This window comes from Myotis daubentonii, chromosome 7 (assembly GCF_963259705.1).
Source record: "Myotis daubentonii chromosome 7, mMyoDau2.1, whole genome shotgun sequence".
NCBI lineage: Eukaryota > Metazoa > Chordata > Mammalia > Chiroptera > Vespertilionidae > Myotis > Myotis daubentonii.
In genome coordinates, this window is record NC_081846.1 from 93,983,236 (window position 1) to 94,003,641 (window position 20,406).

A 20,406-nucleotide genomic window follows, 5' to 3' on the forward strand; every position below is an offset into this window, starting at 1 on the left:
CCCATCTGGGGTAGCTCCCCTTGGTCCCTGTACCTCGTCTCACTATGAGCGCTAAAGAGAAACCAGCTGGAATAGAGATCATTCCTAAAAGAATAATTCCCCAGTGTGGTTCTTCAAGCTATCAGCTGTCCTTGACACCTGAGGCCTGCCTAAGCTGGGCAGATCTTGACATGAAAGACAGACTCCTCTCTCCTCAGGTCATGAGCCACACCCTCCTTCTCTTGTATGCTTCATTCTGGTGCGATGGTCTGGCTCAATGTTCGGTAGCAGAGTCCACTATATCACTAGACACTGGTTAGCAGCGCTCTCTTTAGCCTGAATATGGCCACATTCGGGATGTGGCTCACCACAGGAAGGCAGTAAATACCTGGGTAGCTCAACCCCTCAGTAAGACCAATAAAAAATGCATTTTTTATTTTTATTCATATACTAGAGGCCTTAGGCACGAAATCTGTGCAAGAGTAGGCCTTCCTTTCCCTGGCTGCCGGCACTAGCCTCCCTCTAGCACTCGGGACCTGGGCTTCCCTCCGGCCACTGGCCCCGGCTTCATCCGGAAGGTCGTCAGAAGGAAGTCTGGTCTAATTAGCATATTGCGCTTTTATTATTATAGACTAGAGGCCTGGTGCAAGAAATTCGTGCACGAGGTGGGGCGGGGGAGGGGGAGGGTGTCCCTCAGCCCGACCTGCACCCTCTCCAATCAGGGACATACCTCTCACAATCCGGGACCATTGGCTCCTAACCGCTCTCCTGCCTGCCTGCCTTATTGCCCCTAACTGCCCCCCCTCTGCCTGCCTGGTCGCCCCCAACTGCCTCCTTCTGCCAGCCTGGTCACCCCTAACTGCCCCCCCGCCCCCGCTGGCCTGGTCACCCCTTACTGCCCTCCCTGCCGGCCTGGTCACCCCCAACTGCCCCCCCCCCCCCCCCCCGCTGGCTTGGTCGCCCCATGCAGCCTGCTGTTCAGTCATTTGGTCGTCCCTCACTAAACCCCCTGCCAGCCTGGACGACCCACACAGCCTGCTGTTCAGTCGTTTGGTCATGCCTCAATAAACCCCCTGCCAGCCTGGTCGACCCACACAGCCTGCTGTTCAGTTGTTTGGTGATCCCTCACTAACCCACCTGCCGGCCTTGTTGCCCCAGGCAGCCTGCTGGTCATTACTGTTACTGTGACGGCGTCCTGGACAATTTGCATATTCCTCTATTATTAGTATAGATTGGTTGACTTAATAGTCATCTTTTAATTTGCGGTCACAACCCAATTTTTCTAGAACCAAGATTCAGTTTTTATAGACTCACACCTGCAGATATGCTTTGCAGTACAGAATTTAAGCACTCTCAAATTTTACATATCTCCTCCACTCACTTTTATCTCTCACTTCATGCATTTACCTTACATACCTAATCCCTGAAAACAGCTGAATTTTAAAAATAGCTTAACTGAGTTGAAGTTCATCCGAGCTCAATCTCAGGCTCCCTTCCTCCTTCTTATTTCCTCCCTAGATAATAACACCCACTCCAAAGGCTTAAATTAATATGATCTCAACATGAAGTATATCATCACCATAGCTATCTGAACGCTTTCTAGACACCAGACACGGTTTTAAGCATATTATATGTGTTATCTCATTTAATCCTTACAGGAACCTTATGAGTTGGACATTATCACCCTCGCTAAACATGAGGCATAGAGGGACTGTGCGTGTTTGCAAGGTCACGTGATTAATCACGGATAAAGCCTGAATTTGAACAAAGCCATCAATCTAGTGCCAGAGACTTCTCCGAGCCATTATATTCTAATGCCTATGCCCTAACATGAAACATGGTCACTCTTTATGGTCATTTGAACTTTACTAATTCTGTGAAGCCCGTAAGGGAGCGGCCTACCGTGGAGACCTGGACACCAGAACTTGCCGGAATATGACTGAGTCCTACAGTATTTTAAAGGCAGCTGTACTGATTTAAACGTTAAATTTCTTAAGCGTATTACTCTTCTTATTCACACACAAAGAAAACTGTGTATTTAAAATGAAAAGACCTCATTCCTTACCTTTGATGTCTCTATGAACAATCATATTACTATGTAAATAGTAGACGCCTTCCAGAATCTGACGGGTGTATTTCCTAGTCACATTCTCAGTAAGAGCTCCATATGCTTTTAATTGGTCCTTAATTGAACCCTAAATGAAAACAAAAGAAAACTATGGTATGGTTTGAAATGAACCACTATATTACATCTCTATTTTTTAAAGAATCCTAGCTGAGTGGGAAAGCATGGGAATTCTCAGGAAGAGCGTATATGCCATCTCATTTACATACAATTCAATTATATACTAGTATTCCCTGACAAGAGCTGTGGAAGAGCATGGGTCACCACTAAAGGAAGCCTTTACAACAATTCTTGATCCTTGTTTGTATTACTATCTTGGTTCTGTCTCATATTCCTTGCAACTGTGTTTCTAAAAATTCTCTTGTACTTTTATATCGTTTTGCCCAGAATATATTCTTGTTTTTCCTACTTGTTCTTCTATATATGCCCTATTTAATTATTTATTTTTTTCTTTCTCTGTTTTTAGAAGCATTTTATTGTTATTATTATTATTTTATTTAGAAGCGTTTTATTGATATCTGCCAATTTATTTCTCAGGAGAATGGCTATGATTAGAAAATCAGAACACATTACATTTTCAAGTTTTTCCTTTAAATACTCAACATGCTAGATCAAAACATGAGAAAACATATTAAAGAGAAATTTCAAATTGTCCTAAGTGTTTTTAACGCAGGACGAGGTGCCATCTTGGAGAATGCTGAGTCAGTCTGAGGTGAGACAGACATGTGAATTTTACAAAAGCTGCCCTACTGGTTCTAATGTGCAAATCTGATGAATAACAAACACTTTAAAAGATGGAAAGAAAATGCTTCCTGAGGGACAGATCTTCTAAGATTTATTGTGCCGACGGCACTAGCGGTCCATTGGTGTAGCTGTTTTATCTTTGTGTACCTTTTTCAGTAGGAACAACTGGAATGGGTTGGGAAGCACTGTGCCAGCTAAAAATTGCATGTGTGTAGCCCTAACCGGTTTGGCTCAGTGGATAGAGCGTCGGCCTGCGGACTCAAGGGTCCCAGGTTCGATTCTGGTCAAGGGCATGTACCTTGGTTGAGGGCACATCCCCAGTAGGAGGTGTGCAGGAGGCAGCTGATCGATGTTTCTCTCTCATCGATGTTTCTGACTTTCTATTTCTCTCCCTTCCTCTCTGTAAAAAATCAATAAAATATATTTAAAAATTGCATGTGTGTATGTAAAATTAACAGAGATTAAAAACGACTGCTAGTCCAGGTACTGAAAATAAAGGTAGTTATAGTTCTAGTCTGAAAGTAGTTGTAGATACACTAAGGAATGGGGTGCTGTGCTTGAGAAAATGGAAGAAGAGATGACAATTTTGGCAAATCTTGAATCCAGCATGCTTAATTTACTGAGAAAAATTATATAGCATCATTCACAAACTTGGAGATTCAGGAAAGTCTAGGAACATGTACGGTATGTCCAACCCATTGATGCCGTGGGCTTACCATATTTACAATTCATTCAGATTGTCAATTAACTATAACTAATTTGGTAATGAGCTTTTCCAATTTAAGGAACTGAAATCTATACTTTGATAAGACAGCTGCTTTTATGTGATCTAACACCTCTTCCTGAATAGTCCTGGTTTATCCTACGATTGCTAACTATATAAAGATTATCCATCTCTATTTGTGATATAAATCAGGTTTTTTTTAAACTTTTTTTTTTTTAATATATTTTATTGATTTTTTACAGAGAGGAAGGGAGAGAGATAGAGAGTCAGAAACATCGATGGGAGAGAAACATCGACCAGCTGCCTCCTGCACATCTCCTACTGGGGATGTGCCCGCAACCCAGGTACATGCCCTTGACCGGAATCGAACCTGGGACCCTTGAGTCCGCAGGCCGACGCTCCATCCACTGAGCCAAACCGGTTTCGGCTATAAATCAGTTTTAACCAATTAATCATTTTAATTAATCGTATCTTCAACAATCTGAGTCTCTATTCACTGGTATTCATAATTATTTCTATCTTAATTTAAATATTACACAAACAGTAATGAGAATCTGAATAAAAGAAAAAAGACAAATCACAATCCCAACATAACTCATTTTTCTAAGTTTCTCTGTCCTTGTCCAAATACAGATACCTTTAAAGTATCATAATCATTACTTAAAAGCACTTTGTATTATTTTTTTCTTTCTTACGTAAGTACTTCCTTCAACTTTGCCACAATTTTAATTTTTAACATTATTCTCTTAGACAATGCCATCATAATTTACTTCCACCATGGGCAATGAATTTCCATTTTTTCCATCACAGATCATACTGAATAAATATATGCAGCTTTTTCCTTCTTTTGGATTACTTCTGTAGAATAAATTTCTGTGAGATGCCCTTGTGAGACTGAGTATGGTTAAGACCACTACTATCAGAATCTGGTCCAATTTTATGATCCATAAGCTTACCCTGCAACCTTGCACATTCTACATATAATTCTAACAAACTATTCCCTTAAAGACCCATAAATCAAACCTTTTTTCTATCATATATGACTTATTAAACTATGAGAATGCATGTATTTTTAAAATAATTTTTTATTGATTTCAGAGAGGAAGGGAGAGGGAGAGAGATAGAAACAGCAATGAAGAGAAGCACTGATTGGCTGCCTCCTGCATCCCCCTACTGGGGATTGAGTCCCCAACCCAGGCATGTGCCCTGGCCAGGAGTCAAACCATGACCTACTGGTTGATAGGTCGATCAATGCTCAACCACTGAGAGACACTGGCTGGATTGCATGTATTTTTAAATGCGTAAACACACCATCTTGAAAATCATTAGTATTAGAATGTACTCTACATATTATAAAAATAACATAGAGGGATGACTCTATGAATCACGTTTTGCAGCTCCTAATGAAATTATTTACTGAGACAATTATTATCAAACTGTGTTATAAACATTAGGTGACGGCTGAAAAGGAACTGTGTCTTCAGGAAAAAACAAAACTTGACAATGGAAGAATCAGGGTATCAAGCACCCTAACCTAGCCATCAATCTTAGCATCACTAACAATGAAACAACCAAAAACTGTATCTAATGGGATGCAACATGAAGTACACAGCATGATCTATGGCTCATTCTAATAAAAAATGTTAAATCTGAATCTAACTTAGACTTTAGATCTAACCTGGAGTTTATAGAAAATAAGGGGATAAGGGAACAAATTGTAAAATGCCATGAGGTGAGACTGTCAACAGAACAATAGCCTGACAAATCTATGTCACATAAAACTGCTCTGGATTAAAAGAGGAGTGCCCGGTCAGCATGGCTCAGTGGTTGAGCATCAACCTATGAACCAGGAGATCTCGGTTTGATTCCTGGTCAGGGCACATGCCCAGGTTGTGGGCTTGATCCCCAGTGTGGGGTGTGCAGGAGGCAGCCAATCAATGATTCTCTCTCATTATTGACGCTTCTCTCTCTCTCTCTCTCTCTCTCTCTCTCTCTCTCTCTCTCTCTCTCTCTCTCTCTCTCCCTCCCTCCCTCTCTGAAATCAATAAAAACTTATTAAAAATAAAAATAAAGGAGGAGTAAGGAATACAGCAGCTAAATGTACTATGTGGTCCTGAACTGGATCCTGGTTTGTACAAACCAGCTATTATGAATATTTTTAAGGCGCTTAGAGAAATCTCAGTATGGACTATGATGCTTGTAACCTATTTTAGTATGTATTAAAATTTTTAAAATGAGTTAAAAATACAAAGATAGATGAAGAAGATAGAAAATAAAATTGGAGAGCAATATGCTAAGCGAAATAAGCCAGTCAGAGAAAGATAAATAGGATCTCACTCATTTGTGGAATATAATGAACGTAAGCTGATGAACAAAAATAGATCCAGAGACAGAGAAGCATCGATCAGACTGTCAAACCTCAGAGGGAAGGTGGGGGTGGTGGTGGGGGTAAGAGATCAACCAAAGGACTTATATGCATTCATATAAGCATAACCAATGGACACAGTCAACAGGGGGGTGAGGGCATGTGCTGGGGGTGGGAGCAGCCGAGGAGAGGTCAATGGAGGAAAAAGGAGACATATGTAATACTTTAAACAATAAACAATTTAAATTTAAAAAAATAAAGAAAATTATTTTACTAATTTAAAACTCTTCCAAAATTTCATTAACTAGGTACAACATTTTATAAATCAAAATGTTTTATTTTTCCTTCCTCAACTAAATCTTTAAATAAAATGTCTATTTTTTTCATATGTTTTTATTGATTTCAGAGGGAGGAAGGGAGAGGGAGAGAGAGATAAAAACATCAATGATAAGAATAATCATTGATCAGCTACCTCCTGCAAGCCCCCTACTGGGGATCAAGTCCACAATCTGGGCATGTGCCCTGATCAGGAATCCAACCATGATGTCCTGGTTCATGGGTCAATGCTCAACCACTGAGCAACGCTGGCCGAAAGTACGCTATTTTCAAAGGATATACTAACTTACCCCTGGCATATATTCCATAAATATGGAAAGTTTTTTTTCCTGGAGATCCCTCAAACAGCCATAATATTGAACGATTCGTTCATGTAGTAAATTTTTCAACAACTGAATTTCACACTCAAGTGCATTTACTTCCTGAAAGACAGAACTCATTGTTAAATCTTTACAGCATTGTTAGTAAAGGTAAAAAATTAGAATTTCATTGACCATCAAGGTGATTTAATTCTGAAATTTTTACTTCCTAAGGAATAAACATTTTTAAGTCTGTAAATAATAACTCTTCCTTGAAGGTATGCTAAAGCAACACTAAATCAAAATGTAACTGAGCATTAAAAGAGAAAAATCCACAGTACAAAGTAGATAAACATATCTAATTATTGATTTATTTTGCAAATAATTTGTGTTAGGAAAAATAAACATTCTATCATGTGTTACATTTATTTTATTAAAAACATGTGTTTTCTGTGTGCGAGTCTTACCTTGCTGGTCTCAGGTCTCTCGGGGTCAAACTGAACTTGCTTAACAGCCAACTCTCTTCCTGTATCGACATCATAACAGAGGTAGACCCTGCCAAAGGCTCCCTGGCCAAGCAGTTTGCCCAATCTCCAGTTTATTGGAGCACGAGGTGCTAAAAAAGAACACTTTCTTAAAATGGAATATCTAGATTGCACAAAAACGGTTAAGGACTAAATGAGTATGCTGCATTAGTAACATTCTTGATTGAATATGCTTGGGTGTGAGGAAAAATCATGGTCATCCAAGTTCATAATGATCATCATGGTTTGGGTTTTTAAAACATTTTCTTTATTGATTTTTAGAGAGAGAGAGAAATGTCGATTGGCCACCTCCTGCACACCCCTACCTGGGAATGTGTCTTGACCGGGAATTGAATCAACGACCTTTCCGTGCACAGAACACTCAACCAACTGAACCACACAGGCCAGCGCATGATCGCCAGCTTTGAAAAACTGCCTCTTCAGTCAATTTTCTAAGAATTCTAAACCCAAACAACGTTCATAATCCCATAACTCATTTTTTCCAATGCAATGAGATTATTTTCTTTCTTGGTTATACATGTAATAGTATTATTTCACTCAATCTAAGATGCCACTGCTTGTAAGACAGACTACTTATGATCTTTACTGCAGCAATATTTAGTCAGTTTTCCATCTGCCTATGATATAGAAAGCTGGAAAGAGCCCTACTCTAATTCTAACAAAAGAAAATCTTGAAAACAGCCCGAGGGAAAAAAGCAAACTACAGGGAAACGAACAAAGACACAAACTACAGAACACTTCTCCTCAGAAAATATACAAGCCAAAAAACTAGGGAGAAATATTTTTAAAGTGCTGAAAGGGAAAAAAACCTGCTTAGAATTCTACACCCAGAAAATAAAATCTTTCAAAAAGAAAGGAGAAACAAAGACCTTTTTCAAAAAAACAAAAGCTGAAAGAACTTATTACCAGCAGACTTGTATTAGAAGAAAGGTTAAAGTAATTATTCAAGCAGAAGAAATTTAATACCTGACAGAATCTTGGATCTACATAAATAAACTGAAGGTGTATATATAAAAGGCTTTTTTCCTCTTATTTTTTTTTAAATATATTTTTTATTGATTTCTTACAGAGAGGAAGGGTGAGAGATAGAGAGTCAGAAACATCGATGAGAGAGAAATATCGATCAGCCGCCTCCTGCACATCCCCCACCGGGGATGTGCCCGCAACCCAGGCACATGCCCTTGACCGGAATCGAACCTGGGACCCCTCAGTCCGCAGGCTGACGCTCTATCCACTGAGCCAAACCGGCTTCAGCTTTTTCTCTTATTTTTTAATCCTTTAAAAGACAGCTGTCTAAGGCAAATGTAGTGTGAGGGCATAGATGTAAAAGTAAAACATGATGACACTAGCACAAAAGGGAGGAATTCAGAGAATGCAAATATTACTGCAATCTTTGAGCGTGCATCTTTGTATGCACCGATTACATGATAAAGTTCAGATACTTCACCATCTGGCCAGAGTCACCATTCTAGTCCTATTCCAAGTAAGATATCCTCCACTTCGGCCAAAAACAAACTCTTCCACACGTTCAGAATATGCCACGGCCTCTGCTCCTGTCACCTCCTTCCTGGTGAATTCCTACTCACACGTAAGATCTAGACTAAATGTTACCCTATGATTACTGCTCCAGATACCATTCTCCCTATCAGGCTATCACTGAGAGGGTGTATTTGAAATCTCAGTGCAGGAACTCAACACAGAAATGTGAAATGAATGAACGATGACTAATCGATGACACTTCTCCCAATCAGAGAGGACAGAATCATCTAAAGTAATTCAGCAGCAATAACATGCTTTACCTGCCATTCCAATCACCTTTAGAAATACAACTTTGTTGAGAAGTTGGTCTAACTCTTGAGGATTGGCTTGATATTTATTTCTTTTAATACTATAAAATTCTGCAAAGGTTCTAGTATACATTTCACTATGCCAATGACTGTTACTTACAGCGGCTAGGTGGGCTGATGTCCATTACAGTTAAAGTAGGATTATCTATGTCACTTCCCCTTCTTCTTATTCGACTATCATCATACTCTGGGGTAAAGATACTGCTTCCACTACTAGTGCTTAAGGAGTGGTCAGTAGGACTGAAATTCACAGGAGACCGGAAGCTGGTCCCCTGGGTCCTTCTAGCTCTTGGAAAAGTTTTACGACCTACAAAACAAAAATATAATCACCTTAAAACTTTTATTAATATGTTGTAATTGAATGTTTTTAAAATTTGTAATGTAAGGAACAGAAATTTGTCCCATGACTAGGCTAAGAAACTGAAATAGCAATGATTATTTAATTATATGTTTTAAACCTAAAGTTAGTATTTTTTAAAGAGTTCAAGGAAAAATCCTTGTTAACAGTAAATCATAAAGTCAAAAACAAAAATACAAGGAAAAAAGGTGAAAGCAGAAATGAAAAGTAGGAGAAAAACAAACAGGATCTGAATACAAATTCAAATAATCTCTGTTAACACATATATACACACATTCATAAAAGTCATAGAACTCTCACTTTGTGGTAAAAAGTAGAAAAAATATAATTTAGTCTCATTTCTAATCACGATTTAAAATATAAAAAAAATTGGAAAGTTAAAGGTAGCAATATTTTTTTCCCTTAAAAGGGCCATGCAAGTATGAATTTTATGAAGGAGTAACTTTCTGAATAATATTTTTAATTATTCCCTTCCTTCTAAGGGAAAGATAAATATTATGAGGTAAGTTGGCATAAAACTAAGATGGTATTATAATTTTAGTTATGACCCAATTTAAAAATTTTTTAGGCAGAAAGCTAAATGATTGAGAAACAAGTTTATTTATAATAGTATTACTTAAATATGAAATTTTTATTTTTATTATTTTTGAGAATTTTCACAAACTGTTCTTATCTGAATGCCAGCAACTTACCATCATTGTAGTCTTGATGGTGATATGAAACATGATACCTCCTTGGATAGGTTCCTCCTTTTCCAAATTTCTCAAAGATAGGGTTATCGTAGTCTATTGAGACACATAAGAAATTTATGTTATTAAGAAAGCCAAGTACTTCTTTCAAATAATGAAAAACATATTTACATGTTTTGATTTTTTAAAAAATTCCCCTCACCTTTCCCGCTAAACCATTACTTAATAGCATAAACATTAAACATTTAGAATGTGGATAATCTAACCTGAAAATTCCTGATGATTATCTGGGTAGCTCTGTGCCCTAGGCATTCGTGATTTTGGATAGCTGTCTCTAAAAGTAGAAAATGTCACATTAAATTGAGAGAATGTAAATAAAACATTAAAAAAACTGTATGCAATATCAATATCTGTACGTATGTGTGGAGACCATATCTATATATATATATATATATATATATATATATATATATATATATATATATATAAAACCTGAATATGCAAATAGACCAAATGGCAGAACCGAACAACCAGTCGCTATGACGTGTGCTGACCATCAGGGGACACGCATGGAACATGGCAGGCATCAGCAGCAGGCGGGATGGTGGAGCAGATAATCAGGGGAGCCAGACCAAGGCAGGGCCCCAGTCGCTGTCATCAGGGCGAGCCTCTGGTGATACCTGAAAATTCTTTGCTCCCACGCACCGCAGTCCCACCTGGCGCTCACACCTGCTGCCGGCGCCGGCCTCAGCCCCACTTGCACCTGCTGCCAGTGCTGGAGCCACCACTCGCATCCGCTGCTGGTGACTGGCGCCAGTCCCAATTGCTTGACGCTGTCAACGGGTGTGAGTGGTGGCTCCCAGCCCCGATCGCCCCTCAGTGCTTCTTCACCTCCCTCTGCTCCTGAGGGGCGAACAGGGCAGCAGCCGCTACTCTCACCCGCTGCTGGCGTTGGCCCTGATTGCTCCACACCATCAGCGGGTGCAAGCGGGGCTGGAGCCATCAGTGCATGGGAACAGCGTTGGCGGGAGCGGGATTGCTGGCAGATAGGGGACTGGGGGCCACGGCAGGAGGGGCCAGGTATGGGCGTGGAGGATGGGCCGAGACCTGCCCCTGTGCCCACCGCAGCCTCACGGCCCACAGTTCCTTTCAAGGTGCACGAATTCATGCACTGGGCCCCTAGTGTACATATAAAGAAGCTCATTCTGAAATGTTAACATAACTCAAAAAAGAGAAACTTCTCCTTAAACTCTCATTTGGTCCACGCAGACACGAAGTGTGGCTTTAAAGATGAACCCATGGAGTTCAGTGATCAGATGATGTGCTCAGGAATCAGGTGCTTGGGGATGCCGGTGCTTTATCCTCCCTCTGTCACTTCACTAGCTGTTGTAACCTTGGAATCACCTTTCTGAGACTGTTTCCACATCTATAAAAAAAGAGGTAATATGCCCTAACCGGTTTGGCTCAGTGGATAGAGTGTCGGCCTGCGGACTGAAGGGTCCCAGGTTTGATTCCAGACAAGGGCATGTACGTTGGTTGCGGGCACATCCCCAGTAGGAGGTGTGCAGGAGGCAGCCGATCGATGTCTCTCTCTCATCGATGTTTCTAACTCTCTATCCCTCTCCCTTCCTCTCTGTAAAAAATCAATTAAAAAAAATCTAAAGAAATAAACCACGCCATAGACACCTCATTAAAAAAAAAAAGGAAGTAATTTCTAACTTATCAAGTATATATATTTTACATTACTATTTCCCTAAATTTCTTAAATGTTTTAAATGACTGTCTTTATGTAGATGCAAGCAAAGACAAAGGCTTCATGTACACAGGTAACAGAAAATTAAATGTCTGTTCCCTTACAATATTAGTTATATTTTTACAATAAAGATTTTAATAAAGACACTGACTCTGTGTGTCCTAATTGAAACCAGGAGAGAGGGAGCACTTGTAACAAAAAATTCACTTGATCCACCTTATATTCTTGAACAGCTATTTTACAAAACAATAGGACTTCAATTTTACATCACAATCAACACACTGGGCCACAACTACCAAGACTGTTAAGTTATTTATAATTTGGTGCCAGAACAAACATAATTCTAAACAGGTGAAACAACTCACAAAATCTCCAAAACATTAATACAAAATTTGATAGCAGTTTTGCCAATACAGTTTTAAAAGTAAACGTACATAAATTCTAAGTTTGCATTTACCTTCAAAACACTATTTTGGCAAGCAGGAATACTCAAAATATAATAAGGTGTCAGTTTTAACGAATAATGATACTGAGTCCCATGAGGTTAAGGGATTTGTCTACACTATACAAAAATTAATTTGCCATAAGTATGTATAGACAGTACCAATTAGGTTCCTCTGAATGTAGCACAAAAGCATTGATAACTCAACATACTGTATATGTATGTATATGTATATATATGCATATTTACCCACATATGTTAAAAAACAAAAAATACAATCAACATTACCCATCCAAAGGACTATCAAGTGATGGACAACTTCCTGAGCCAGAATTTTCAGGGCTGCTTAAAAATAATGGGTCCAGCATCTAGAAAAATAGAGTTCCACCATTTGATGTAAAATAACCAGAAGTTACTGTTTTTTAAGAAACAGCTTTATTGAGATATAAGTCATGTAACATAAAATTTACTCATTTCAAGTGTACAATTAAATGGTTTTTAGCAAGTATACTGAAAGTTGTGAGACCTCCTGACAATCTCAGAACACCGTCAGTACCTAAAAAAGAAACCTACCCAATAGCAGTCACCCTCAGAGCTACTCATTTTTAAGTGTTTAAAATGTAGTTGTCCCTTATAGGTACGCTACAAATTCAAAATATCCTAAGAAAAAAATGTTGTTTATCTATGGACTAAATAGTGAAAAGCTAAAAGATTTCACATAATTTTTCTTACTGTAAACTGAACAAAGGCCCCACCCAAATGAGACTAAACACCGTGAGTGCTGCATTATTAGAAAATGAAACTGCAATAGAAGCAGCCAATGTAACTTACAGAAACTGCAGGAACTCCATAGAAATATTTCAGTACTACACAACTTTTCATAACATTTTTTCTATTTTGTTCATTACATTCCACAAAAATATGGAAGGCCCCACGAGTTTGGGTGTCATCCTTGAGCAGGGGACATGCTAATCTTCTCTGTATGGTTCATTTATAGGTACGTACTGCTGGAGTGAGCACTTAATAACTTTTTTTTTACATGTGCTTTTTAAAAAGATATATTTTTATTGATTTCAGAGAAGAAGGGAAGGGAGAGAAACATCAATGATGAGAGAGAATCATCGATTGGCTGCCTCCTACACACCCCTTTCCAGGGATCAAGACAGAAACCCAGGCATGTACCCTGACCAGGAATCAAACCATGACCTCCTGGTTCATAGGCTGATGATCAACTGAGCTACAGCAGCCCGGCAGCATTTAGAAACATTTAAAAATGTTTTAGAAAGTTGATAAACCTCATCTTCACAAAGTTAAATGTTTGTCGTTTTGACTATATCTTTTAAATATTAATTTAAAAATCTGAATATTAACCCCAGGATTACAAATACTGCAATCATTTATTTATGGATGGGCAATATAAAATAATCCACCTTATCGTAACTTTTTTTATGCATGAATGCACATGGGCACACATAGTGTAGGGAAATTAGGCATTTTCCTACACTTTTTACCATTTTGTTCACTTAAGGAAGATGGGATTAAGAGGTGTAATACACACACACACACACACACACCTGCCAAACCACACTGACCTAGGCAATATCCCTTTAATAAAATAAGAAACCACATCCAACTCCTGCTTACTTGGTCCATGCTCTCTGGAATGAACTCCCCTTCACTGTGGATGCTGGTGAAGGACCCGTTCCTGGCAACCTGATGCAGTTCATCTGGAATGTATCCTGGGGGAGGGGAGCTTTGATCTCTACTAGTGGAACCTCAAAGAAGAAAATTATAGGATTTTATAAAGATCAGCATGGAATCAATTTTTGTTTTAATTAAATATACATAGAACTTCTGGTCTATATTACCAATAATGTTAGCAACTGAAACCCAGTTTTTATTAAAGCTTATCAAAGCATTCCTGTCTGTAAAACTTCCAATATTTTTATACCTTTCTAACTCCCACCCTACTGTAATTATTGCCTCACTGTAATATTCATCACACTTATCAGCTGGTGCATTCTTCTGGCTGCTGACAAAGCACTGTGGGGTCGCTAATACAAGAAAGCTTTCTAGATGAGTGCCACTGCTCCCAGACTCCAGGTGCTCCCCCCGAAATGCACGGAAGGCGCCCTGATGTAGTGGAGAGAACATGGCTTCAGTCAGACCTCGTTTTGATGGAGGAAAATAAGACATTTTTTTTTGGGGGGGGGGGAGAGATAGCACTCTGAACTTGTGCCAGTAACCTAATGTACATTCTTGATAACCTATAATTAACACATTTCGTACCGCTCAGTTTTCTCGTGTTTCACGCGCCATCTGTTAAGGACCGCTCATGAGTGTTCTCGTTTTTCATGCCCATGGAAAAAGGAGCGAATCTAGATACTTATGTAAATTTTGTTTGGTCCCTCTTCATAGAGGAAAATGTTTTACGCAGTACCAAACGTTAAAAAAGTACTAGGAACTTTAATTGTTTAATTGTTTTTGTAAATAAAAATGTTATAATTATTGAAAAACAACACCTAAAGTGCATTATGATGATTTAAATAACGTGCAGTTTGCCTAAAAACGTGCGGTCCCTGGCGTATGTCTCACAGATTTCTATGCAGTACACAATGTGTTAAGTCACTGCCCCTTTCCCAGAATCTGGTCTTGCAAGACCTGAGGCCATAAATCATGAACAGCACACAGCCCCCAGAGGGGGGATTATCAGCGCTGGCACCAGGCCAGGCCCTTAGGTATGGTCTCAAGACCCCCAACACCTGGGGCTTTTTGCAAAGCCCACAAAAGGTCCGGACCTATAATCCATATTTGGGGGACCAAGACACCAAGAGGGCATAAAAATAGGGGCTTCCACCATATTGGTTTGCTCAGAATTTGAGAGGCAACCTCCTCTGAGTCTGCCGGCATAACAAAGCTGTGTAACTCCATTTCTCTAAGCATTGCTTGGTTTTTCTATAACAGTTTAAATCCCAGTTATAGCTATTTGTCAGCTCTGTGTCTTTGGGAAAGTGACCCAATCCCCAGAAACCTGTTCCTCACTGGCAAACATGGGACTAAATCCCTTCTCTGCAAGAGAACTGTGACTATAAAATCATTCATAATGAGCACATGCCTGCACATTTGGCTCCACAGTTTTCCTTCCATTCCCTCTCTTTAATCTTTAGAAACCGAAAATGAGATGACTTCTTAACCATTCAGCTTGTATGTTTTCAATTTGGAGTCCTGAATTTTATTATTGGGGACTTAAAATTAGGCTGTTGTTTTTGTGGCAAGCCATGTTCCTGAAATGTACATTTCTTTATAATTTAGAAAACTGGAGAATCTAATATAGTTTATCTAATTAATCACTTAATTTCTTATTAGACAATAATCCACTTTATTTTTACCTGGATGTACAGACACAATGTCATGTTTATTAACACAGTTTCCCTCTGCTCCTAATTTTTTGAACTTAAACTTTAAAAAAACCTATGGGGAAGTTATATGAGTATTAAAAGCTCTGGTCAGATTTAAAAACAAAATAGGTTTTACCTTACGTAAAGGGGTCATTGTGAGTATATGCCAGTATTTGTTGGTGATGAGACCCGGGAAAAGAGTGTGAAATGATTACCAAGAGATGTGCACAAAAGAGATAATTTTCTAAACTGGACTCTAAAATGAGTAGGGACTCACCTCTAAGCCAGAGGCTGACTTAGGCTTTGTAACCACTATGATCACATTGCCCCTAATGTTCTTATGCCTTCCATATGCCCTTGATTATAGAAGAAGACCAATATACTCGTTACTAAAAGGAGACGGGGAAGAAAAAAAGACTGTAAAAGTGGCTTCATCTCCTTACTTAATAACCCATTTTTCTTAACTTTTGTTAGTAATGGGTGTGCCAATGCAATCGTGGTCAAGACCTCCGCACCAGTATAGAATTCCATCCCAAAGGAAGTTTTTCCTCTAGCTAGCTTTTATGAAAATAATTAAAGAGAATAATTGTTAGTAAATAAGGAAAGAAGATAATGGTCATATCTATCAAAGCCATTCTGAGTTTAAAGAAGTAGCAAATGGAAGACCAGTAATTTTTTAATTTGTAATTTACAATTTCTTATCTAGCAATGAAATCAAACAAGAATGTTTATTACAAGAACAACAGTGAGACATTCAGTACAATTTTAATTGAAAATGTCAAATTAACTAATGCATTTAGTTTGTTCTGTCTAATGCAACTAAAATAAATTGGCAATGTTTGCCCTGGCTGGCACAGCTCAGTTGGTTAGAGCTTCATCCTGTACACCAAAAGATAGCAGGTTCAATCCTGGTCAGGACACAGGCCCAGGGTGTGGGTTCGATCCCTGGTCAGGGTGCGTACAGCAGGCAACCGATTTATGCTTCTCTCACATCAATATTTCTCTCTCTCCCCCTAAAATCAATTAAAAAATAATTATAAATAAAAATAAATTGGGAATATTTTACTTTAAAATGATAGGTACTAAAATGTGATAAGGAAAGGGAATAAAGAAAGAAATGTATAACTACTAATAGTCATGCTTCCTAGTTTGAAAAGCAAAATGTACTTAAAAGGTGCTCTCTCAATTTACTGCTGTAGCAATCCCATAACTTAAAGTGGACAAAGTTACCAATCTCAGATTAATCAGAGAAATGGAATGGAAATGCAGGTACCCCTAATGTTCTTTCAACAGACTTTTAAGTTATATAAAAATATAGGCAAATGAAGACGAACAATTTTTATTTTACTTGTGTATTTTCTTTGTTGCTCACATTTCAGCATTTCTGAACAGTAGAATTTATGTAAGATGATACTCAGAAGGACCAAAACAGAAGATAAGTAACCGCTATTTTTGGTGATTCACATGCTAATTTAATCTCTTCTCTTGTTATTAACAAATGTCTTCTGTTACTAGTCTTAGATTCCCAATCACATCTCTTATTTTGTCATACTCTCCTGCTTCCTCCATATTCATGTTTTTCCTCCTCTTCTACTTCCCTTCAAAACCTTCGCTCAAATATGTTTTCGTGCTATCTTTAATGACCAGTCACTGCCCAATCTGCTGAACACACTTACACCAGTGGTTTCTGAGCAATTGTATGCTCCTACAATATAAAAACGCAGCTTATCAGTGTTCCACACAAAGAGAAGACTGGGGCGCTCTGAGCACCTCTGCCCACCCCATGCCCCGCTAACAGGCCTCCTGTAAAACACGGCACACAGCATCCATTTCTCTTTGCACCACAGCGTAATTGGAACAGTATATCATTACTGAGAAATAAAAACTGAATACTACTCCTATATAATGAAGGGCTAATATACTAATTAGACCGAACAGCAGAACGGCCCTCCAGAGGAAGCCGAGGCAGCCGGGGCTGCAAGGGCCAAGCCCCTTGCACAAATTTCATGCATTGGGCCTCCAGTAAAGTAATAATAAAGCATAATCTAGAAACTCTTTATTTTGATAACATTCTTGACATTAACTAAAACTCAGAGAAAGGCTTATGAACGTAGTCCATCCATTAATTTTATTTTTTAATCCTCACACAAGGTCATGCTTTTAGAGAAGAAGGGAGGGAGGGAGGGAGGGAGGAGAAGTAGAGGACGGACAAGAAAGAGGGAAGGGAAGGGAAGGGAAGGGGAGGGGAGGGGAGGGGAGGGGAGGGAAGGGAAGGGAAGGGAAGGAGAGAGAGAGAGAGAGAGAGAGAGAGAGAGAGAGAGAGAGAGAGAAGAGAAAGATCAAAGTGAGAGAGAAACATTGATCAGTTGCCTTCCGCATGCTCCCCAATGGGGGACCAAACCCACAACCAGGAATGTGCCCTGACAGGGAATTGAACCAGCAACCTTTCGGTGCAGGGACGATCCTCAACCAAGTGAGCCCCTCTGGACGGGCCATCTATTAATTTTAATATATGAAAATACTCCTTTTAATTTTCCCCTCCAGTTTATTTGTATAGTTAAAATTTCTTTGAGTAATTTGAATTTGTTCAACATTAAAATACCCTGGGGGTATATAAAGAAAGAATGTGTAAATGGGAGACTGCTAATCCTGTAATACTTGACATAATTTTTCAAGAAATATCAGATACTAGAACATAGTTAACTTAGATAAATTACAGAGAGTTAGAGATAGGCTGCTATTTATCAAGGTTATATTTAGGATATATAAAAGGTTAGAGGAAAAAACTGAGAAATCACCCATTTCACGATTCAGATACTAGCTCGCTTACCTATTACAGAAAGCCGTTTTTTTCTCTCTGCTTCAAATACTGTGTTATCCAAATCATCTAGTGACGGCAATGGTTCTACATTAGTAGCCTACAGAGGAAAAAGGGTGATTAATGCGATTCTTCCCCTTTAAGGCTTAAACAGAATCCTAGATATTCTACATTGTTTGTGGGTCTTATCAAATCTACTCTTTTAACATTTTAACATAATTCTTCCCAAGTTCTCAGTTTCTGCTAGTTTCATATGTACAATATATTACACTTGTAATGTTGGCTATAGAGTTTTGAGAAGTAAAGACATTAAACGATAGCAGTTACAATGTGTACGTTTTCTTTTAATCATATTGAAAATATATCAATAATTATAGACTGTAACTATGTTTCATATATTAATTTTCACAGGCACAAATCCTATAGTCCTTACTAACAAACAATCCCGACTCATACCTGTGTACTTCCATTTACCACAAGTAATATCTTGAGGCTCTTCATATGAACACTGCGATCCAGCAGCTCCACAGCTTTGTCCAAGTCATCTTGAGTAGTTAATGGGATCACCAACTACACAAAAAGGAACATCAGGAATCATGCAGCCATCAAGTCCTTCCAGGACCATCTTATTCCTAAGGGATTATAACTCAGAAGTCCCAGAATACCTGCCTCTTTGATTTGTCAATATAATGGAATTCCGAATGAATACATGTATCCAGACTGCTTTGCTCTTCCAATTCTACCACCACTAAAATCACAGAATAAATATAAACACTTTTTTTGCTTTATGAATCATTAAATTATTCTAGAAACACATTTAAAATTAATTATCTAGGATATTTCCATAATATTGCTAAACTTAAGTTATAGTACCTTCACTCCAAAACAGCATTAAAGAGTACACACAAAAACTATCCTATATAAAAAAATCCTAATATGCAAATCGACCGAACGGTGGAACGGGGCAGCTCCTGTGTTGAGCGTCTGCCCCCCGAGAGGGAGGTGACTGGTGGTGGAGTGGGCTGTCCAGCGAGCGCCCTGACGGTCGCCTCCACAGAGCAAGGCAACCAGCGGCAGTGATCAGGGGGTGGGGCCGGCCAGCAGGCTGTACCAGGCCCCCAGCCAAGGCAGGTGCCAGTGGGGCCCCCCCCATCTCCCTGCCCGCCGGTCGCCACACAGATTGGCCCTGATCACTGGCCAGGCCTAGGGACCCTACCTTATATATTGGGAACAGTCTCTTAGATTTGAAAATTAAAACCTGGCAAGGCTACTCTAACACTGGAAAAAAAAACAGGATGATGCAGCAATGACATGCATGGACTCTGGCTTGCACATTTTGTGGCCAGCCCTGATTCTGACACTTATAACTGTGTGACAAAGACAATTACTTAACTTCTCTCTGCTTCAGTTTTTCCACTCATAAGGTGGGGAAAATGGTACTACTGCCTCAGAAGGATCATGTTATGCACTACTTTTTATAATCAGGGCAAAAATTGTAGCTGCCCATACAACAGCAAGATGCCTTTCACCTGTATGAAAAGTATGGTCACTGGTGCATGCAGCGTCAGATTGCAAGAGGGATGTCCGATTGCCAGTTTAGGCCCAACATCCCCCGAGGGGTCCCGGACTGCGAGAGGACGCATGCGGGGCTGAGGGACCACCCCCTTCCCCCCATGCACGAATTTCATGCACTGGGCCTCTAGTCCTACATAATAAAGAGCTAATATGCTAATTAGACCAAACAGCCGGATGACCTTCTGGGCTGCAAAGGGCTGCGAGGGCCGGCCAAGGCTATGAGGGGCTGCGAGGGCTGGCTGAGGTTGCGAGGGCTGAGCCCCTTGCACGAATTTCGTGCATTGAGCCTCTAGTATAAAATAAAAGGTACTATTATCTTTCACTGATGAAACTTTTATTTTTTTTTAATAGGAATGATGGATTTGCATTCTCACTGGCTGTGCTTATCTACATCCCAACACAAAGAGTA

The 20,406-nt window shown here is 39.4% G+C and overlaps 1 protein-coding gene and 1 non-coding gene across 7 annotated transcripts in view; both read right to left on the reverse strand.

The window, feature by feature from the left end:
• Nucleotides 1–20,406, reverse strand: part of MAP3K2 (mitogen-activated protein kinase kinase kinase 2) — a 97,236-nt gene that overhangs the window by 14,593 nt on the left and 62,237 nt on the right. For all 6 annotated transcript variants that reach the window (XR_009453868.1, XR_009453867.1, XR_009453866.1 and 3 more), the window contains 10 exons: nucleotides 18,879–18,992; nucleotides 18,435–18,522; nucleotides 13,851–13,981; nucleotides 12,495–12,574; nucleotides 10,278–10,345; nucleotides 10,015–10,107; nucleotides 9,065–9,271; nucleotides 7,040–7,188; nucleotides 6,564–6,695; nucleotides 2,045–2,174 (listed from right to left, as the gene is read on the reverse strand). Coding sequence is in view for 2 of the 6 variants with exons in the window: in XM_059704774.1 (XP_059560757.1) it covers nucleotides 2,045–2,174; nucleotides 6,564–6,695; nucleotides 7,040–7,188; nucleotides 9,065–9,271; nucleotides 10,015–10,107; nucleotides 10,278–10,345; nucleotides 12,495–12,574; nucleotides 13,851–13,981; nucleotides 18,435–18,522; nucleotides 18,879–18,992 (1,192 nt within the window). In the remaining 4 variants the exon portion in view is untranslated. The remainder of the gene's footprint in view (nucleotides 1–2,044; nucleotides 2,175–6,563; nucleotides 6,696–7,039; nucleotides 7,189–9,064; nucleotides 9,272–10,014; nucleotides 10,108–10,277; nucleotides 10,346–12,494; nucleotides 12,575–13,850; nucleotides 13,982–18,434; nucleotides 18,523–18,878; nucleotides 18,993–20,406) is intronic.
• LOC132238919 (U6 spliceosomal RNA) lies at nucleotides 13,122–13,226 on the reverse strand. Its single transcript, XR_009453894.1, has one exon. It is a non-coding gene; the product is annotated as a U6 spliceosomal RNA (small nuclear RNA).